This window comes from Falco peregrinus, chromosome 1 (genome assembly GCF_023634155.1).
Source record: "Falco peregrinus isolate bFalPer1 chromosome 1, bFalPer1.pri, whole genome shotgun sequence".
NCBI lineage: Eukaryota > Metazoa > Chordata > Aves > Falconiformes > Falconidae > Falco > Falco peregrinus.
The window spans coordinates 24752522-24770199 of NC_073721.1; the positions used below are offsets into that span (position 1 = coordinate 24752522).

General features: G+C 38.9%; 1 protein-coding gene across 2 annotated transcripts in view; it reads right to left on the minus strand.

The window, feature by feature from the left end:
* Positions 1-3018: 3018 nt before the first annotated feature.
* Positions 3019-17678, minus strand: part of ERCC6 (ERCC excision repair 6, chromatin remodeling factor) — a 50924-nt gene continuing 36264 nt past the window's right edge. For both annotated transcript variants that reach the window (XM_055803649.1, XM_055803640.1), the window contains 11 exons: positions 17246-17362; positions 14584-14679; positions 12524-12742; positions 11651-11761; positions 11109-11228; positions 9956-10050; positions 8090-8235; positions 7276-8007; positions 6439-6640; positions 5994-6072; positions 3019-5551 (listed from right to left, as the gene is read on the minus strand). In XM_055803649.1, coding sequence (XP_055659624.1) covers positions 5123-5551; positions 5994-6072; positions 6439-6640; positions 7276-8007; positions 8090-8235; positions 9956-10050; positions 11109-11228; positions 11651-11761; positions 12524-12742; positions 14584-14679; positions 17246-17362 — 2346 coding nt within the window. In that variant the 3' untranslated portion in view covers positions 3019-5122. The remainder of the gene's footprint in view (positions 5552-5993; positions 6073-6438; positions 6641-7275; positions 8008-8089; positions 8236-9955; positions 10051-11108; positions 11229-11650; positions 11762-12523; positions 12743-14583; positions 14680-17245; positions 17363-17678) is intronic.

Sequence of the window (17678 nt, forward strand, 5' to 3'; positions counted from 1 at the left end):
TTCTCCTGCTGCGTAAGTTCCTTACATACTAGTGATGGGGCATTACCGGTCCTGGTAGTATTCGTTCATTACCAGGCTGAGTTAGTTGGTAGATGAGGAAAAAAGCCCTGATTCAACTGCAAAGTAAAGTCATACATAACTTTATAACTGGAGAGTGAAGACAAAGGTTTCATTGGATGGCTACTAAAGTCATTGCCATCACCTATCTCCATGATTTTTGAAAAGCACATCTCAAACTGTATCTGGAGTTCAGCCAAAAATGGAGCCCCCAAGACCATTCTTTGTGAAAATCAACCAAAAACTTGTGCAACAGACTATGCCTTTTCAGGAACACAACTCTAATTGTCCTTTTCATATAGCAGTTTTCAATAAACACAGAGAAACTGGAGAAAGGCTAATGTTCTGTGCCTGTTTCAATCACTTAAGTGCAGCGTCCCAGATACACTGTTTGGCTCTGAAGATGGCTAGTATCAGAAGGCTAGGTCCTCGAGGAAGAGCATCAGCCCATCTGTGTCAGCTGAGCTGCATTTACAACAGCTGAGGAACTAGAAAATTCTTAGTCCTAATGTCTCAGTAGCTCAAACAAGGGAATTGCTGCAGGATTTTATGAACAATAAAAATCCCATCAAGTCCTTTTGTAAGTTTTGTCCCTTCCGTTGTAGCTTCTTGAAAGGCAGAGAATTGCACTACTAGAAGACAGTAAAAATTTTCCAGGTCTAGCAATCTTGGAATCAAAGGCAAAGTTGACCTTGTCACTTGAGTACAACTGTCTATAGGTGACTACCACTTGAAGCCAAAACTTAGATAAAAAGCCCAATTCGCTACAGATTTACTTGGAAGGATAACACTTACTAGCTGTAGTAGACTCAATTCTCCACATGGTGTAGCCCTTTGAGAAGAGGCTGAGCCACAGGATGAAGTTATGGATTTAAAAATACTCCTCTCCATTTTAAATCACCATTTCTATCAATCTATCCAATTCAGCATCTTGCTAATGTTTCTGAACAATAATGACCCACCACAAAAGTAAAGTAAAATGCCTACAACCTTTAGCAGAATCTCTTTTCTCTGGGTCAGGATTTATTTCTTACACCAGAGATCAGTGGGTTTGCTACACAAGACTTAAGTGTTCACCAAAAGGATAAACACAGAACAAACACCTGGAGAAATGTAAAAGGAGGATGGGATGAGGGGAACGGGGGAAACATCTAATAAACAAAGCAAGAGGTTTTTTACCCCCCCCCCCCCCCCTTTACAAATATGGTTTGAAACGAGAAGGAACAATTCTAGTAAGTTTTAACTTCTCTCTTAAAATACCAGTGCAGCATGTTTTACCTGTGTACACAGTCCTCATACCCACTTACAGAACAATTCACATTTTTGCTATTTGTCTGCTCAGCAGATAATTTTACACTGCCATGACATTTTTGAAGCAGCATGGTGCTTAGCTTTTAGCATCTTTAAATTAAAAAATAAAAAAAAAAGGTATACCATAAGGAACTACCGAAAATTTCTTTCCTGTAAAGATTATACTCACTGTTTCATGCTGCAAGGTCTTTCCTTAATAAGATGTCATGATTTTTTTCCAACTTGATTCTTAAATTAACATCTGTATTTTGATCATTCTTTATCTCCTTTTTACCGAGGTAAGAAACAGTAAAACCACAAGTATTCCACATAAGTGATTTTTGGAGTCACGCACAAATAAAGTACAACTACCAACTGCAGTATTGAACAGTAGGAAACTGAGAAGGCTAAAATACAAGCTTTTAGAAGTATTACGCATCTATAAGCTATTTAACTGTAAACGTATTTGACTATGTAGTATCATTAGGAATTGTTTCAGATATTCTTTGAAGATGTCAAAGGAATTTACACAGGTGTGGCAGATGGATGAGTGGACATTTGCCTTAAACATTTCTTGGTACAAAAAGACATGAACTTTGCCGACTCGGGCACATAGCAGGTGTTACAACCACAAGGACAAACGAGACACTGGTTTCCAGCCCTGCAGAGGCAGGTCGGAGACGGTGTTTTCTGCCCTCACATCCCCTGGTTTTGGTGCCTGTAAACAGCTAACTGCACATCTGCAAGGGTACTAGGTCATTGACCTTGGGGAGGGCCTCATCTGATGTGACCCCGAAACAGTCCCCCTGCGAACACCGAGCCTGTGCAGAACCAGACGCACCTACCTTTGCCTAGCATCACACCCACCACACACATGCATGAAGTTTCTTGGAACCAGGCAGAGATTTTGGGACTTGGAACTGTATAAAAATGGTACCAACAGAAACTCAGGTGGGAACCCCCCACCCAACATACCCAGAGTGAAGAGGACCAACGGGATGCCGCTAGATCCATGGGTGGTGATACCGCTTTCCATAATCTTCCTTTCTCCCCCCACCCCCCCTTCTTAGAAACCCATGGCATGGGACTTGCTTATCCAGTTAAGTAATTGCCATTGAGTTACTGTATCTACCCACATGCCATATTGTGTATTAATAAATCATAAAAGTGGTTGGCTGGTGTTGTTTCACATCATGATGGTCATTAGTCCCGAGGGCAGGGAGGTTGTCCTGAATAGCTCCTTTTGGGTTGCGACAAGTAAAGCTAAACAAACAAAAAACCCCAGATAATGCTTTATGGAATAAAATTAGGATTATTCTGAAATAACTCTTCTACTTTAAAATGTATAGCAGCTATATTATATTCCAGAACAACTTTTATCTATAAATCAGCCTGCAGACCTTTAATCACACACTTTTGAGCTTAAATACTTAAAAATATTTTTTTTTTTAGTATTAAGGCTAATATTCTTTAAGTCTTTTAAACATTTTAAACAAAAGCTAGTACTGGAAAAAATCCAGTTGCTAGGATGCATAATTTGAAGTTGTATAAAATATGGAAATATACTTAAAGATAATGCAAATCATTTAGTCAGAGCCACACTATACAGGAAAAGATGGTTCTCCCACCCCATTCTTCCCCTCATCCCCAAAGAACACTTCTAGAACAGACTTTTAGTTTTGCTTTTTTAATAAGTCCATAAAAGCCAAAGAGCTTTAAAAAACACATGCAAGTCCATTTACATTATCAGATCAGCAGGAAGCTGCAAGTTTTTCTTAGTACAAGAACTATGTATTTAAGATTGGAAGTAGTAAATAAAGCAGGACACCAGAACTGACAGCTGAGGTGACAACAGCAGCTTTGCTTACAGCTGAATTCCTGGTTTGTTCTTGGGACATAGCGATGCATGGGGACACGACACTCAAAACCAATTAAAATTCCCTATAGCTTTGGAGAGAACAGCAAAATTCATTTTTTTTTTTTTTTTACTCTTCTACTGCTCCATTTTAAGTCATATCAAGACATACAGTTTTTGAAATGTTTTGTAATTGCAGTCTAAGTTCTTGGTTTCATCTCTCTCCTGAAAGACTGAGTGTCAGTGAATACAGATAGGATCAGAAAAGAGATGTTAGGAAAAGGTGCAACACTCCCACCTCCAAATGCCACGAGGAAAAGAAATTCTTGGACTGTCTGCCCTCAAACTCCAGTCTGTGAAAAGCCAAGTGAACCATTAGTGAAACAGTGAGGCACCAATTCCTGCAAATTTCCACAGATTGTTTAGCACTGAGCAAGATCAAGAGGAAAAGCCATTGGAATTATCTTAAAGACTTTTTTTTAGGAGAACAAAGTAACAGTTTATATTCTCGCCTCACCATTTATCTTTCAATATTTGTACTTCCACTCGAAATAAACAAGATACTTTCACACTGAACAAAGAATTAAAAGTAGCTCAGCTTTCCCCTTTCTCAATAGCTTAGGGACAGGAAGGACATTAGGCATATTTAACTGTTCCTAGTTTAAGCCATACAGTAATTTAATGCTGCTGCATGAACACTGTTTTCTTCTCAAAATCTATCCATTTCCCCCCCCCGCCTTAAGATTTCCTTACGTAGCACACTAATACCCTGAAGACAGACCCAATGGAGTACTCTGGTTTGCTACAAATAATCCAATCCTTCATTCCTTGGAAGAAAATGGGTATTTGAGCTTGTCTGACTGACAGGAAGAATGACATTTTCCCTGTCCACAGAATAGGTATGAACTGTAACTTCCGTATATGCTCTAATTATGTCTCTGGCCTAAAGCGATTATGGTTAGTAAAATACAATGAAACCATTCCCCCTCTGACCAACTAACACCTCAGTCTTTGTCAAGGTTTAAAATTTTAAGTGGTAACTGGAAATTTTTTTACATAAATTACAGTGAGACACATGAATTGACATAATGGGATTTCAATTACCTGTCCACAACCTGTGTCAAACATAACAGTTACTTTCACCTCAGTGGTAAAAAATACGCCAAGAAATGTACCAAGCAACTGCCAGTGATGTATGGAACTATAACCAAATTGACGATTATGGTGTAAATCAGTTTTCCATAATTATTAACTGTCAGTTATCTCAATGTCCTACCAGATTTTCCATTTTTTGTGATTAAACCTCCATGGCAGTAGAATTATTTCTAAAGTCAGCTAGCGATTTAAGTTACATAGCATATTGCTAGATGCTGGCAACAATGAAGGCATCAACATTAAACCAAAATTCTCACTACTGATGTAAGCGTCATATAATGATTTTGATGCACTTGTTGGCAGAAGTGAATCTCTCATGCTGACCACTATAATCTCTATTTTTTGCTGGTACACTGTGTACCCCATGACCGTTCAAGTAACATACAGAAAACTGAGGAAGACGTTCTTGGAATTTCACAGAAATCAAATAAAAGTCTTACAACCCATGGCGACATCCATGGTTCTTATTGCAATAAAAAGTCGGTATGTACTCTTCATCCTGTTCATACTAAGATTTCTTCTAAAGAAAAGGTGCTGATATTTTGTATTGTTTCATCTATGAGGTAGATGGCACTTTCATATAAATAGTGTAAATCAGAAATTAAGTTAGCTCTAAGCCTGCAGCAAGTGTTGGGACACCGACTGTTCAAGTCAATTATTAAATCATTAATATGAAATTATTCCTCATTTTAAAAGACAAACACCAAGTCTTTGAAAGGAGAGTGGTGGCTGAATGCACAGACAAGTGCCTTGCCTTGGCAAAGCTCAGCGGAATTCTGGCTTTAGCCTCCAGACACCTTCACCATTCGGGCTCCTATGGAAGGTGCAGAGATTGCGGAGAAGTTCTCTAAAGGTGCAGGACTGTGCTGCAGGCAGCTTAGACTCAAATTCTTGCAGTAGTTCCTGAGTGCTAGCCTCGCCATCCACTCGGGCCTGGAATGCTATGAAGTTACGCATATTCACGAGCAGTTCACCGCCTTCTGTTGAACTCAGGGCTGGGGTGGGTGCTTGCTGATGATTCTCATCTCCCTCATTCCCCGTGGGTTGTGGTAAAATAAAGTGGTTTCTTGCCCTCATCTTAGCTAGTAAAGATGAAGAATCTAGTGCACTGGATGATGGTCTTCCAGAATTTCCATCAAAGTACCCATTGGAAGTACAGTTCTTTATGTTTTCGTTCTTTATTGTATCTGCATCCTGCAAATAAACATACAATGGAGAAAGCTGGATATTGAGATTCACAGAGTCTGTTTTAAAAAAAATAATATCTGCCTGCTGTTTTGACTTAAATAACAAACATGAACACTCAGAAGCTTGTCATCTGAAACACAATAAAGAGATATGTTCTAGTTTCAACTTTAGAACTGAGCAAGCAAAAGAAAAGCATTGCTGGTCTTGAGAGGCAACCCGATCATGTGGCAATTTCTGACTGCTGTATCTAAATCAAACTTCAGCAAGATGCTGTACTAAAACATGAAATATCAAATTCATGGGCGACTAAAATTTCTAGAATTATACATAATCATACAACAAATGGGTATGAAACATCTACAGTATAAATCATATTTGTTGCATAAATTTAAACATTTCACATATATTAGCTATTAAAAAAAGATAAAAGTTAGCTTGTGTCTCTTACCTTGCTCTTCTTTGCAGGTGATGCACAAGTGGGATGTGAAGAAAGCATCATGGTGCTTCTTTTTTGACCAAACCGACTCCTAAAAACCCACAAAAGAATTAACTCCATAAAACATCCGTCTCAAAATGATTAGGATAGTTTTGCCAAAGACACTGACTGGGTTTGCACTTTAGGGTTCTCAAGAGCCCTCTGTCAAACTCTCTCTCCTCAGCTGTGCAACAATAATGCTTTCTTTGTACTTCAGAATGGACTTCCTAGGCTTGTAATATGCCTTCATGTCTTTATTAAATAAAACCCATAAAACTCCACTTTGATACATGTGACTGCAACTACCAAGTGCCAAAAAAAAAAAACCCCAAAAAAACCAACCAAAAAAAACCATAAATCCATAGCATCCTAAGGAACCCTTCTATTTTTGGAAAAGCAGTGTGAGAATTGAACTTACTTTATTCCTGATGGTGCACCTGAAAGACCACTCATGCCTGTCCAGGTTGGCACACCAGAAGTAGCTCCTAAACATCGCTGTCGAGAGACTTTTAAGGCTCTTAAGGCAACCTGAGCCACTCTGTCTGCTTCTGCTTCCACCAGCACATGGTCTGCACTGGAAGCTTCCATAATGACATCGTGCTTCATAACACTGTGTACGCCTAAAACCCAGAAGATACAAGAAAAGGTGAAGCAGGACATCTGATAATTTACATGGTTATCTGTAAAACTAAATATTCACCATTTAAGTGAATGCCTCAATCACATTTTTACTTTTGCAGGTTGATTATATTCAGCACTTCAGTACAGTTATTTCTAATAAGCGAACACCCTTCTATCAGTTAGGCAATCCCTTCTACCAGTTAGGCAACCAATTTGACAGCAAACCACCTCTGCTGTGCTGATGAGGTCATTATTCACAACAGACTTGACAATTATGTGGGTAAATTGATAATTTCTATTGTTGTGGACAGGACAGAAGCGAAACGCTTGTGCAAATGAAGGCTGGTTATGTCTTTATTTCCAGAAGAAACACTGCATTACCTCTACATCCAGAAGTGTTTCTGGAATGCTGTAGATCTCTGACATGTGTGTGCCAAGGTAATTAGCACATTCATAACTGGAGGATTTCAACGATGAGTATTTTAATGTTTCACTACAGTAACAGAACAGGTAAACCCCGTTTTTTATTGTAGCTCTAACCATTACAGTACCAGAACTGCTCTTTAGTCACTTGCATCTTATATACCTCTCTAAGAACTGTGTCACTGTTGAGCAGCCAAATAACAAGGGTTACCTGATTTTTTGAAAAGTTTCTCCAACACGTAATCATCATTTTTCTTTGAGTCTTCCTCCTTCGCCTCACTGTTCTCCCTTCTGTACTGCTTTTGTTTTACTAGATGAGGAATACGCTCTCCTTCAAATTTGGCATCTTTGTGATGTTTCTTCTTAGACTTATCTTTGTGCCTTTCATGTGACAGCATACCCACCCTGTGCTTTGTTTTCGAGGTACATTTATAATGATTATTATCCAATTGCCCATCTTCAGTTTTAGCAACATGCTTTTCTGGAGATCCAACAGCACCACATATAAGGCTAAAATCTCCCCTGTTATTTGCATTAGCTGTTCCACGTACTTCATCAGCCACCACGGCATTCGGACATTTGGCATTCTCTGAAGACCCTGCATCACCTCGCAATGACTGGGACATAGATTTGTCAGCTCTTTCCAAGCTTTCCTCCTTGCTTCCATTCAATGAATTTATATTAGTAGCAGCTTGTGCATTATCTTTTGCATAGCTATTTTGGCCAAAGGCTTCCAAATTTCCTTTGGTGTCCTCACTTGCCTCTATTGCTTTAGAAGAAGAACTTGTCATGTAGGTGGTTGAGTAGGAATTGGATGGCTTGCTGTACTTTGGTGAGCTGCTTTCCATAAGATGGAGATCACCTTTAGAAGTGTCATTATCAGGTTGCTTTTCAAGTTTCCGTTTCAATTGGTGTCTTGGGACTTGAACATCTGAACCAGTACCTGAGGGATGAATTAAATTAGTGTCCATTTATCAAACATTTAAAACATTTTCTCTTTTAAACAAATAGAAAGAAATATGTACCTGCAAAAATTGCACTTGTTTCTGTCCCCTGAGACACATCTGGACTGCTCAGTGTAAAAAGTTCATAAAGGTCATTTGATTTGAAAAAGCGTCTCTGCTTAGGGTCTTTCAGCACTCTGTTTGTTAAAAACTGTTTGAAGATTTGTCTAAAAAAGAAAAAAAAAAAAGTACTTTGTGCATGAAACAATGTCTAGCTATGTTTAAGTACTGAATACAGTACTTAAACAGAAAACTGTATAAGCACAAACGTTACCCTGCAGAACAATTAAGCAGTGGAAAGATTATGTTAGTTTCCAAAAAGCAATCTTGAGTTAGTAACTTTCAAACAACCCTCTAAATTGTTAAACACATGGATTTATTGTTTTGCAACAACCCTATAACACAACAGGTAACCACCATCCTGAAATGTCCTATGAGACATCCCTTAACTAAGCAATAAATAACTTCACAGCTAGATTTTTTTTTTGTCCTTTGAAGTTGAAAAGCGTGCATATATTACAATAAAACTATCAGAAAGCTCCTGAAACAAAAACAAGAACTTGTTAAAATGATAACATTTTAATGGCTTGATTGGTTGGAGGAATCAAAAGCAGCAGAGTAGCTCAGTCTGATGGCGATGCCTGGATGACAACCACTGAAAAGGGAAATCAGACTTGTGGTTGAGAGGGAGGGGAAAAAAGAGCCCATCTGCAGAGGACTAAAAGGAATAAATCTAGGGGAGAACTAAGCTGCAAAAAGTCTTCTAGTATTGGTAAATCTACTTCTATGCCATGTTTGTACCACACAGCTTTTGACTGCGAGATCTAGGCAGTATTTCCCTGTACAAAAAATACATCCCTAAATAAAGCTGGAAATTAGTTCACAAGTTTTTTATGATGGTTTTGGCTCTGCTGGCATTAAGCGGGGAAACTATTTTTAAATCCAACTGGCAAAAACTAAGTTCAAACATAGGTGCCAGTTACTGTAATGCACCCATTAGAAGACTATGAAGTTTTTAAGAATTAACTGAGCTTCTTATCTTCCTGCAAGCATGATCACATATTTGCAGGGAAGAACACACATGCCAAGAGAAAAGACAACTTGTTTAAAGTTCAGGGCCCATTGCACTGTTCTGGAAATAAATGACTATCTGATGCTGTCAGAAGAGCCCACTTCCTTGATGTGGTCAGCGTTGTTCAAACAGAAGTATGCCAGAAGGACACAAGCCAACCAACAGTGGATGCTTTGTGTCCATGAGGTAAAACAGATTAAAAAAGGCATTCAATAAGTGTGGGTATTTCATTATTTAGAGATTTTCGTTCATCTGCGTCCAGTTCTAAGGAGTAATGCCTAGACAGAGGATCACCATGTATATTCATTTGGAATTCACAAATAAATAATGTTAATATAACTGGTGGTTCTTGGGTTTTAATTCTCTTACTTTGGAATAAAATCAAATTGGGTGTACAGAGTAGTAAATGGATGTACGTACCACATTCATCTTTATATATCCTAAGGACAGGATAAAGAACTTGTTGATTTCAATTTGCAGACTTGCTGAGTCTCATGTTCTGAGTAAGGGGCTCATTTTTTCCTGTCTATGCCTTATACTCTCTTATTTCCAGTGAATTCTGGATGGGCTGGACACAGCTGCTGGAACAAATTGAGGAGGCAGCAGCACAGCCTTGCAGCTGGGAGTCTAATATTAGAAGAAGGACCATTTCTCAGCAGATATTGTAAAGAGTTTTCCATGCCCATCATGACCAGGGTTGGAGGTTAGAAGCCATGGGTGCACATGCACAGGAATGCCAGAGTTACACCACCTCAGATTCACTATAAGCATTTTCTTGAGCATACAGCTGTATCCAAGAAATTGTTCTGACTGACCTGTGGTATATCTTCTCTTCAATAGTACCTGCAGTGAGAAGCCTATACACAGTCACCTGTTTCTTTTGGCCTATTCTCCAAGCACGTTCCCTAGCCTGGAACACAAAAGGTTTGGTTACCAGATATTAGCATCAGACATGTGTTTGACAGAGAGCTATTGATACCACTTCTTCATACCTAGTTTGGACATTTAAGAAACAGTTCAAGAAGTCACATAGCTGTGGTATTTCTACAGCATTAGGACAATTAACTTGGGAGAAGAGGAAAACAATTTAGAAAGCTTACATATGTAAAAAGCCAAGTCTCTAATTGTACAAGACATCTATGCAAAAAAAATCTCAGAAAATAGATTATATTAAAATTAGAACTCGTATGTAGGATATGTACTTCATATACTTATTCCAAAAGGGATTTATTTCACAATAGAGCTTTAATATACATATTTACATTGAACTTTTCTTTTTCTCAGCTGAAAGCTTTCCTACAAACATCTTGAACCGATCGCTAAAATGAACCACTCTTGGTCAGACTACACAGTTGCAGATGTCAGAGCTATGTAGGATTTCCATAAAAAATAGTTCTTTCCTCTCAAACATGTAAGCCTCATATACTGTTAAGAGATCTGATAAACCACAGTTGCATCACACCATCAGATACAGAACAACTTCTTTAAGGTATTGGCTTAACAGCTTCTAAGGGCGTAGTGACATATCATTATTTAGAGACAAAGCCAATTTAAGCAACGCTTGTTCTCCTTTTCTTAACCAGCACTGCCACCATGAACAGCCATGCTTAATCAAGAGCTGGCACAGCTGTACTCTCTCTTCAGAAACATCTAGTTTGTTTATTTATTTAAAAAACCCAGGCAGTTTCAACTGTTTGTTTGGCTGCACTCTAAACAGACTATATGAATTGACAATATTGAAGTGGTAAGGTATAACAGCATAAAGAGGATGTGGTGGGAACCACTTAAATTGGTTTTGCCACAAGAGTAATCATAATGTGAACTGCACCCTAAGCGACCATTGCTGGGAGCAGCAACTTAGGGAAGAACAACATAGTGCTTTAATACTATTTGAGGAGATAAATGTCATTCTGTCTTCAGTTTTATTTCAACTTAGCTGGTAAATGGAATGCAATGAGCCAAACTCACCTGTGTGTCTGTACTGGGATTCCAGTCAGGATCATAAATAATAACCCGGTCAGCACCAGTCAAGTTAACTCCAATGCCACCAACACGAGTCGTTAGAAGAAAAATAAATATGGATTTGTCCTATAACACAAGAGAGACTTTACTAAAGCAAGAATTAACAAAGTACAAGATAAAAGAATTCAGGAAACAAAAATTATCAGCATTATTTGCAAAGGTGCAAAGCAAGCCAAGAGAAGCAACGTATTTCCTTGTTTGCCTCTCTTCTGACAAATAAAAGTAGTGTGATCTAAATCCCATTTACTGTTGTCCAATAAAATTTCTATTTTCCCTCTTTTCAACGGCATTTTTCTTAGCAGAAAACCCAACTTCGGTGTGAAATGAGCGATGACTTTTTCACCACCCTCTCACAAAGAAAGTGGGTTCATTTGACTGACCTCCCCAGTCTTGTGTCTCAAACCTGAAGCAGTCTATTTAAAAACAGCCCAAAGAGGAATGAACCATACTCACTAATAGGCATTAGTGTGTGGGATGCAACATCTCACCTCATTATATCTTGTTATAAGGGGCTGTCTGGAAGCTATCGTCGTGGTGCCATCCATCCTGAGGTAGGAATAGTTTCTGCTTCTCACAAAGATTTCAAGTATCTGCAGCATCTGTTGTGATGGGAAAAAATTAATGAAATCCAGACATAAAAGACTGAGCAACTGTCTGATCAAGTCATAAGAATTTCTGGTACTGACTGCAGTGCCAATCAAACAAACAAGGTAACAACCAAAACCAACTGAATCTTAAATGAGCAGAAAATTCATTAACTTATGTAATTGGAGGAAAAGAAGAAAGTAGTTCTTTCACTGCTGAACATGAGTGGAATGTTTCTGCTTGGTTTGAGAAGCCCAGAGCCATGGTCTCAAGACAATGAACTGGGTAAATGCTGCAGCATATGAAAGGAATCCACAGAAGCAAGATAAAATGGTGAATACATAGGGAAAACAAACGAAGATCACTGTCCGTGCTACTGGCCCAAAGCACGCAATTCTGAGGATTAGATGTGCACATGCACTAAACACAGCAAGCACACTGACTACTAATTCTATCCTGAAACCACACAGCAGGGACAATGAATACATCACCACTGCTTCAGCCTGGTATTAACATGGGTACAACTGATATAAACTTTGATGCATCATATTGAATTTGGACAGCACCACAACACTATCGTTCTTACTGAGCTTTGGAACTGGTCTCCAATTATTCCAAAGACAGTAGTCATTTTGGATTTTTTTTTCCAAAAGATGTTAATTTTCTGAGAATGACACTACAAAAGGTGGCTCTAATTACAAGTGTTGTTGGGACACACAAAGGCACTTTTGTAGTTTTAGTAGCAACTAAAATTAAAAACAATCTGATCATCTTACCTGTCTTGACTGAGTGAAAAACAATACTCTGTGACCTTGCTTGTGCCATATTTTCAGCAAGGATTCTACCACTATCATTTTTCCAGAACGTTTCCAATATCCAAATTGATCTGCTTCCTCCTCTTCAGTATCTTGTACACCCTTACAAATGCAAGGACCACCAGAGAAGAGGTCAGGGTGGTTGCAAATCTTTCTCAAAGCTACTAGTCCTGTGAAAATCTAAAGAATACAGGAGAAAAATACTTTTATTTTCTTGACAAATACTTGTATCTATTTTTCTCAACCACAACCCATATAATCAGCAGTGGATTAATACAGTCATCATCAAGAAGTCTGGTTTTAATAGTGATTTGCTATTTAGAGAAGCCAATGGACACCAGTATTTGTTTCACGGGAAGTTTTCAGAAAAATTAGTACAAGAGAAAGTCAATGAAATTTTATGTTCTTGTGAGCCTATTCTGGTGATGATGTTAAGAGAATTCTACAACGATTTCCACATTAGCAAAAGCAGTCCCTAGCTGTAACTCAAAGTCAAATTTTTCCTACCCAAAAGGAAAAATTACACCAAGCTTGTTACTTGAAATTACCGTGTCCTTCCTGCGAATCCCCACCATGTTAGCAGGTAACTTAAGCCAGACCTTGAGGACAGCAAGTATACCTACCAGAATGCATGGTAACAAAGAACAGATGGAGTAAACATATTTGAAAAATATATGAAGCTGAAAATTGCCACTTTTGATGCCACATTTGAAGGGTTCTGTTCAGTTATTCATTCAATAATATTACAAGTGTTATTTATTCTTCTGATATAATAGGCACTCATAAAAATGAACTAGCTTGAAGCAGCAAATCCCTCAATCTTCTATCACTACAAGTTGGATGAACATACACATAATTTACGGTTTGTTTGTACAATGGGGTTTTTGTTTTTCAGCTGGGATTCACTGCTGTCATCGCAAAACATCTAATAAAAGCACTCACATTTACCATTCAAAACTTTCAAAACTCTAGCAAACATGATAGCCCATTCTGTAACATCTTGTAGAAGTTCCTGCAGATAGGCTTGTACAAGCCCTCTCTTGAAGATCAAGCTACTTAAAATGACTTTCATCGAGATAATTAAAAGGGACAGACAATTGAAAAAACTCGGCCAGTATACCTTCGTGAGATACAGAAAAATAAAAAAGTCAAAACAGTGATAAGGTCAGCATCCACTTTGCTATATACATGGCTGTACTGATCATACAACTAGCTGGAGCCATTGGGGGTGAGGGGAGAAGGGATTTCACAGTTCACAAGACAAGGAAATGTGGTAGATCACTTATAATAACTAAGACATATTACTTTTCCTCTTATAAACAATAGATCTGTATCCTGGAGCTAAAAAGGGGAGTGAAAAACGTCCACTGCATGCATACAAAAGTCAAATGGACCAAACACGTGCAATGTAGGAGTCACAGGGAATAGCAGGCTTTTTACACAGGCAACAACAGGCATTTGAAACTGTATTTCAGTTACCACTGTCATCCCAGCCACAGCAATTTCAACACTTAGGTTGTGAGGCTGGAGGCAAAAGATGTTGAAGTGACCAGCAAGACATTAATAAATATGCTTGCTATTTGCTCTGCTGTATGTTAAGACTCTGTGAAATCATCAGCTGTTGCAACATGAAGTTATCATACCTGAACTGTAGTCTCAGGAGAAATTATTCTTCCTTTGCTTCACTTTTTCCAATTGGTTAAAAGCATGCATAAAGTTACCTACAGCAGGTCATCCACATTTTTGGCTCCCAAGATCCGTAATTTGCTCCCAAGATCACAAACATGTTGCAAAGCCCGTTCCATTCCTATTTTTATCTGGTCATGCCGCTACATATGAATCACTAACTACATATTCCATGAAACATTTCTGAGAAAAAAAAGAGCAGACATCCACAAAAGCAGAACTGAGCTGAGTGTGTGTGCTTCCCTTTCTGCTCAGAATGCAGCTACAAGAACGCAAAGGTCACTCCATGACTTTATCCACCAAACTACCTGTCATTAACCTTAATTAATGCCAACCTGCATGTCTCCATTGAGAATCTGGTAAACTTCTTTAGAGTTGATGAAATTTTGATAGACTTGACGCTGCTCATCGGTCAAACGGCAGAAGAGGACCTACCAAAACAAACAAATTAACCACTCAAGCCCAACCTGAAACGCCAAATAGAGTGAATTTTGAAGTTTTACAATGTGCTACAATGAAGTTTTAAAGATGTCTGACACACTAAAATGCTGAAAAGATACAGGGCAGAAATTGTTAGAATTAAAAAAACCTGAAGAGTTTTTAGAGAATGAATATAATCATGTAGGATGGGTTTCCTGAGTTTTTCTGTGCCCTTTCCCAGTTGTTATTTTTTCCCCTCAAATTGCTTTCATTTTGGAAACTCTGCCATTTTCCAGTTTTAATGATGCAACTATGCAATGTCAGCATTCTCTCAAAGCTATGTTTACAGGAAATACTTCCCATTGTGTCTTTCATATCCCTCACAAGTAGCAAGTTCTTACTACCTCATGGGAAGGTTAGCACATGTAATCTGTTCTGTCATCAGACTTTCAGTGTGAGCATATAATGATTTTTCAGATGGTATGATGGGCTAAAATGGAACAAAATCACTTCCTCACATTCTGCAAGGCACCCAACTATGCTAAGTCAAGTTTATGTAGTGTCCTATGACTGAAAGAACAAAAATCAAATTTGTTTAATCTGTTTATGATCGCACTCTTTAGAGCAAGTATCCCAGACTCTAAAAAGTATATAGAAATTCAAAATTTTACTAAAAAGAGATCATTAGACTGCACAGCAGAAACTGAGTATGGCCTACTCATTTATAATGTACTTTTCAGCACTGTCTTACAGACTAGCATGTCTACTTCTCTTTTAGAGGGAGAAGACAGGAAAGAAAACATTGAAGAGAGAACAAGAAAACCTGAAGCACTGAAACCCGAATGGCAGAAGAATCTAATCATTCCTACAAGTGAGTATTTGTAGGAAGTCTGTCATCTACCTAGACTTATGCAAAGCGTCTGAAACTGTCCTGCACAAAATCCTTGTCTCTAAACTGGAGAGACATGGATTTGACAGACAGACTACTCACTGGATAAGGAATTGGCTGGATGGTCACACTCAAAGAGTTGCAGTCAACAGCCCGATGACCAAGTGGAGACCAGTGATAAGTAGCGTTCCTCAGGGGTCGGTATTGGGACCATTGCTATTTGACACCTTTGCTGGTGACATGGACACTGGGATTGAGCACACCCTCAGCAAGTCTGCCAACAACATCAAGCTGTGTGGTGTGGCTGACATGCTGAAGGGAAGGGATGCCATCCAGAGAGACCTTGGCAGGCATGAGAGGTGGGACCATGCAAACCTCATGAAGTTCAACAAGGCCAAGGCCAGGGTCCTGCACATGGGTCGGGGCAATCTCAAGCACAAATACAGGTCGGGTGGAGAATGGATTGAGAGCAGCCCTGAGGATAAGGACTTAGGGGAGCTGGTTGAAGAAAAGCTCATGATGGTCTAGCAATGTGTGCTTGCAGCCCAGAAAGCCAACCGTACCCAAAAGAATGACCAGTAGGTTGAAGGAGGTGATTCTGCTCTTCTGTTCTGCTCTCGTGAGACACCTCCCAGAGTACTGCGTTCAGCTCTAGGGCCTGCAACATGGATCTGTTGGACTGGGTCCAGAGGAGGGCCACGGAAATGATCAGAAGGCTGGAGATGCCCTCCTACGAAGACAGGCTGAGAGAGTTGGAGTTTTTCAGCCTGGAGGAGTCTCCATGGAGACCTTATTGCAGCCTTCCGGCACCTAAAGGGGGGGTACAGGAAACTGGAGAGGGACTTTTTACAAGGGCATGGAGCGACAGGACAAGGGGGAATGGCTTTAAACTGAAAGAGGAAAGATTTACATTAGATATTATAAATAAATTCTTTACTGTGAGGGTGGTGAGACACTGGCACAGGTTGCCCAGAGAAGCTGTGGATGTGCCATCCCTGGAAGTGTTTAAGGCCAGGTGGGATGTAGCTTTGAGCAACCTGGTCTAGTGGAAGGTGCCCCTGCCCATGGCATCGGGGTTGGACCTAGGTGATCTTTAAGGTCATATCCAACACAAACCATTCTACGAAAATATTTTTTAAACAACTGAAATTGTCTTAGAATCAATCTCCTCTACTTTGAATCAACATGCTTCCTAAATAATATCCCACCTCTTTGTAGAGCAAATAATTTTTAGATCAAAGGCTAATATTTTGGAAATTTATTAGAATGTGCAGGCCAGCTAGCCTGCAACATGAACAACTGCCATCAAGTATTTCTTTACTATTTGCTGCCCAAATTAACCTTTTAACAGCAGGAAACACATTAAAGTGTCCAAGAGATACAGCACAGGAAACCCGCCACAGACAACTCATTTGTATGCACCTGTGACCTAGGACAGTGTTAAGCAGACCTGACTACACTTCATGTATACTTTGTGTTTTGGATGAGTGTACTTGTACAGACTCTGCAAAACTATGACCATTTAATACTTAGAACACAGGTGAAAAGCACATGCAATTTGAAAGCTCTACATCTTTAGTTTAAACAGTATTTAATCTGCTGTTAGCACAAATTATTTCCAAATGTCCATGAAAGACCAGATTTTGTGGAGGGAGAGGGCTCAGATCTAATACTAAAGATAAGCAAACCTGTTCATTTTTATCTGGAAGTGAAAGGCTCATTTTTACATCAGCTTTCATTCTTCGCAGCAAGTAGGGGTTTATGGTGTCCCGTAACACACAGGCACATTTGTATGCAGTTTTAACCTGAAAAATGAAGAAAAAGCAAAAGTTGTGTTTTGGTTCTTGATATTAATTTTATCAACAAGCAAAATTCCATAATTAGTAATAGGAAAATCCTAATAAAATGAGATTGTTTATGATTTATGTGGATGTACAGCTACATATTCAACACAACATGAACTGCAATAAAATTCATGTTAGTAACAATCACATTGAATAAGTAAGCGTTCCTCAGATGCCACAAATTTATCTTTCCTAATTTAGTGGACTTTAAAAGAGACCAGAAATGAAATGTCTTCTAGAAACCAATCTAAGAATTGAGTATAAACTTGCACAGAAC